The sequence below is a fragment of the Nestor notabilis genome, unplaced genomic scaffold (assembly GCF_000696875.1).
Source record: "Nestor notabilis isolate BGI_N333 unplaced genomic scaffold, ASM69687v1 Scaffold7037, whole genome shotgun sequence".
NCBI lineage: Eukaryota > Metazoa > Chordata > Aves > Psittaciformes > Psittacidae > Nestor > Nestor notabilis.
The window spans coordinates 2,960-6,283 of NW_009935035.1; the positions used below are offsets into that span (position 1 = coordinate 2,960).

General features: G+C 45.6%; 2 protein-coding genes across 2 annotated transcripts; both read right to left on the reverse strand.

The window, feature by feature from the left end:
• Positions 1-2,735: 2,735 nt before the first annotated feature.
• PIGY (phosphatidylinositol glycan anchor biosynthesis, class Y) lies at positions 2,736-2,966 on the reverse strand. The gene has a single exon (XM_010017617.1). It carries the CDS (start codon positions 2,964-2,966, stop codon positions 2,736-2,738), a length of 231 nt encoding a protein of 76 aa, XP_010015919.1.
• A 32-nt stretch (positions 2,967-2,998) lies between these two features.
• PYURF (PIGY upstream reading frame) lies at positions 2,999-3,320 on the reverse strand (the record flags this gene model as incomplete). Its single annotated transcript, XM_010017618.1, has 2 exons — positions 2,999-3,140; positions 3,298-3,320. Coding segments are annotated over 2 exons (165 nt in total), but the record flags the coding sequence as incomplete, so codon positions are not given.
• Positions 3,321-3,324: the final 4 nt, after the last annotated feature.

Sequence of the window (3,324 nt, forward strand, 5' to 3'; positions counted from 1 at the left end):
GGGTTTCCCACTCACAGAAGCACTTAGAAGCCGCTTTCAGAAAGTGTGCTCCTGTTGGTGTAGTGTTTGTGTACACAACAAGGGCATGTTTCAGAGATACGGGAGTTGGCCAGGGTACAGACTGGCAGTTCAGTCTGCACATGCACCCCTGAACTCTGATTTTGCAAGAGATGATGAACATATCCTTTTCTTTCTTCCTTTTCATTTCAGATGGCCCTGTGGAAGCTGACTGAGTATCCATGCATCTTTGACATGCAAGACAAGATTGATGTTCATTTTGCAGAATGCAATGCTCTGTCCAGCATCTTTACAAATGTAAGTGTTGGCATTTTTTTACAATTTAGAAGAAATAAACACATCGATACACTGCTAACAGACTGCTACTTCGATCTTCAGATACCCATAGTAACAATGGGCAATGAAGAGTGGGATTTTCCAGTCAGAAGACAATGCCTTCTGCAAGACATATGGACCCATTTAAATCATGCACCAACCCAGCAATTCAGGAAAATCTTAAAGGTAAGAGACCAAATTGTATTATTTGTTAGCTCTAAATATATTGCTGCAGTGTTCTTTGGTTTTCAGTGTTACTGAAGTATCGGTAGAAGGATTTTGGTATTCTCTGAGCATACAACGAAACAACTACTCATCACATTATTATAGAACATGTTCCACAGGGGACATAAGAGTAAATCTGGAGGACAGTACCAGACATATTCCAGGTAGCCATCAAGCTCTCTTGGTCTAAGTTAAATGCAAGTGGCAGTGCTATTCACTGTGAGGTTGCTGTGAGGTAATGTAATAGGATTGCTCAGGACACAGGTAATGGGCAAAGTTTGTTACTATTACTTTAAAGGCCAGTTTGCTGTATGTGAAAAACCTGGTGGCTGGGGAGCCAACCTAGAGGCCAGCAAATGACACAACCACAGAAACCATTTCTGTCATGGACATGCTGCCTGAAGGGAAAGGGAGGAGAGTGCCAGTCAGAGAGATGAAAAGCTGAGTATAATGCTGCTGTTCTCCATGTGGCTTTAGTCTGTCATTTCCATGCAAACCCAAAGGTCCTGGCAGCTGTATTTTCTTCAGGCATTGCAATGCTAGCCCTGAGGAGGGAACAGGGCACTTGCCCCAGGGCAGAGCTCAGCGCAGGGACCATGTGAGTGTCAGTCACTAGCACAAGGGCCATCAGTCTGGCACATGTCTGCAGCAAAAACTGCCAACCTCACTGCCCTGTTATCCACTTCGGTTCTTTCCAAGTGAACCTTCACACCAACCAGAGCTGTCAAAGCTTTTCCTTCCTGTACACTTAAGAGAAGATTCACAATGGCTCTTAGAGCTACCTTTCCTTCCCCCTTCATCATATCAGCTAAAGGAGGCATTTATTTACAGAGGCAATAAGGCTTGTGCCCTGTGCTGCCCTCTAGACCTAGTTTCTCTCCACCGATTGTACAAGGAACCCCAGAGAAGTGCTGCACTTGGTTGGAGTCAGCCTTTGAATACACTTCTTGCCTTTCATCACAGCATTATTTGGCAGAACCAGCCTGATCAATTTGACTGACTATTAGTATCCTACCAAGAGACACTGAGGTCTGCAGTATTTACAGCTGGGTGCCGCATTTCAGAAATTTTCAGCAGGGAAAGGACATTTGTGTTGCAGTTATCAACCAACCAGCGCAAAACATGAAAAAGCAAGGTTTGTAACAGATTATCGTAGCATTAACCTGTCCCCTTCACAGCTGTGTCCTGTTAAGACATTTTGTAGGGCAGTAATGAGAACTTTGCACATGACACCCTCAGTGTGGTCTGTCACTTCTGTTCTCTAGTGTTACTGTAAATGAAAACAGGGAAGGTTGGAGTATTGAACAGAACTATCTTCTGTTCTCTCTCTGCTGAGGAAGAGAGAGTGCTAAAGGGAAAGATACTCCATGTACCTAAAAAGCATTTGTAGCTGCTGACTTGGTTTCCAAATCCTGGGCTCAGCTGGAATATTTTCCTCTGACCTGTCATGAGATGCCTCTTTGACGAAGATGACCCAGCCTGGCTATAAAACTCGGGCACTCAAGACACATTTAACAAGTGGTACAGGGACATATATCTCCTAAGCAGATATACTGGAGGCCACTCTAACAAAACCCCCCAAATGCACAAGTACATCTTTTCTGTGGCAATGTCCTTTCCCCATCTTTTTCTTAAGAAAAAAGTAAAAGCAAGCAGCTACTGGAGATACAGACATGGGTATCGCCCACATAAATTTAACTCAGGTTTTGTTATTAAACATCAGCCCAATTTATTTTATGTTACTCTGACAGTGAGACAAATACATTTCAATACATGCATCAGTTCAAAACCGAACCAGCGCTTGTAATTCAGAGAGAGAAGATTCATACTGCTGCTTGTTATCATTGTTTATTATTTAAGTTCAGTCAGGGTAGAGTTCTTCCTCGTAAAAACGATTGCTACCTGTAAGATTTTCATTAGTGCCACCACAAATGCACAACACTTGATGGGATACACTAGAAGGAATTAGTGCTTCTTTTTATTCTTCCTCTTTATGTGCCTTAGAGTAATTAAGTAACAGGCTGCTGCAGAGGACTTCATAGTTCCAGAGAGTACTAGGAAAATTATGAGAGTCACTAGTGCCAGAAGGGGACTCTCTCAAACCAACTGCAATACCAGATGAGATTAAATAAACTGCGTCACTTTATGGGAGCTCAGGAGTTAGCAAATGCATTGCACTAGTTGTGCCTGAAAAGCTTAATCCCCATCCAGGTCCATAGGTGGAAGAACACATAAACGGGTATCGTAATAGGAAGGAGGAGACTATAGAAACATAAGCTGCTTGTGCTGGTGCAGCCCTGTGGGAAGGTCTCATCCATGCTGGCTGAGTAAAACAAGCCTGCTAGGGACAGGAGGGGCACCAGCACGGTCAGCGTGGGCAGGGAGAGGAGCATGCCTCCTCCAGCCATCAGCCCCACTTCACTGCAGTGGCTGGGGGTCCTCAGGCCTGATTCAAGTCCTCAGCGGGGGGCTTCTTCCGAGTCGTCCTGGCAGCCTCTGGGATCATGTTGGGGATGCCGTCAATGATGGGGTACGCAATGCCCAGCTCCTCGTTAATGAGCTCGTTGGTAGCTTCTTCGTACCTGGCCAGGCAAGTCAGGGGGAAACGAGAACAACAGGAGTGAATAACCTGGGTTTACCCTTTGGCAGCCCCCCTCGCTCGACTTGGGGCGGCAGCAGGCCAAGGGCGGGCAGCGAGAGCACGACCCAGCTTTCCCTTTCCCTTTATCTTCCCCTCACCTCAGCGGCCGCTTGGAGAGCGGGCAC

Excerpts from the sequence above, each read along its gene's own strand:
- PIGY (XM_010017617.1), bottom strand. The coding sequence starts at position 2,966 with ATGGCTGGAGGAGGCATGCTCCTCTCCCTGCCCACGCTGACCGTGCTG.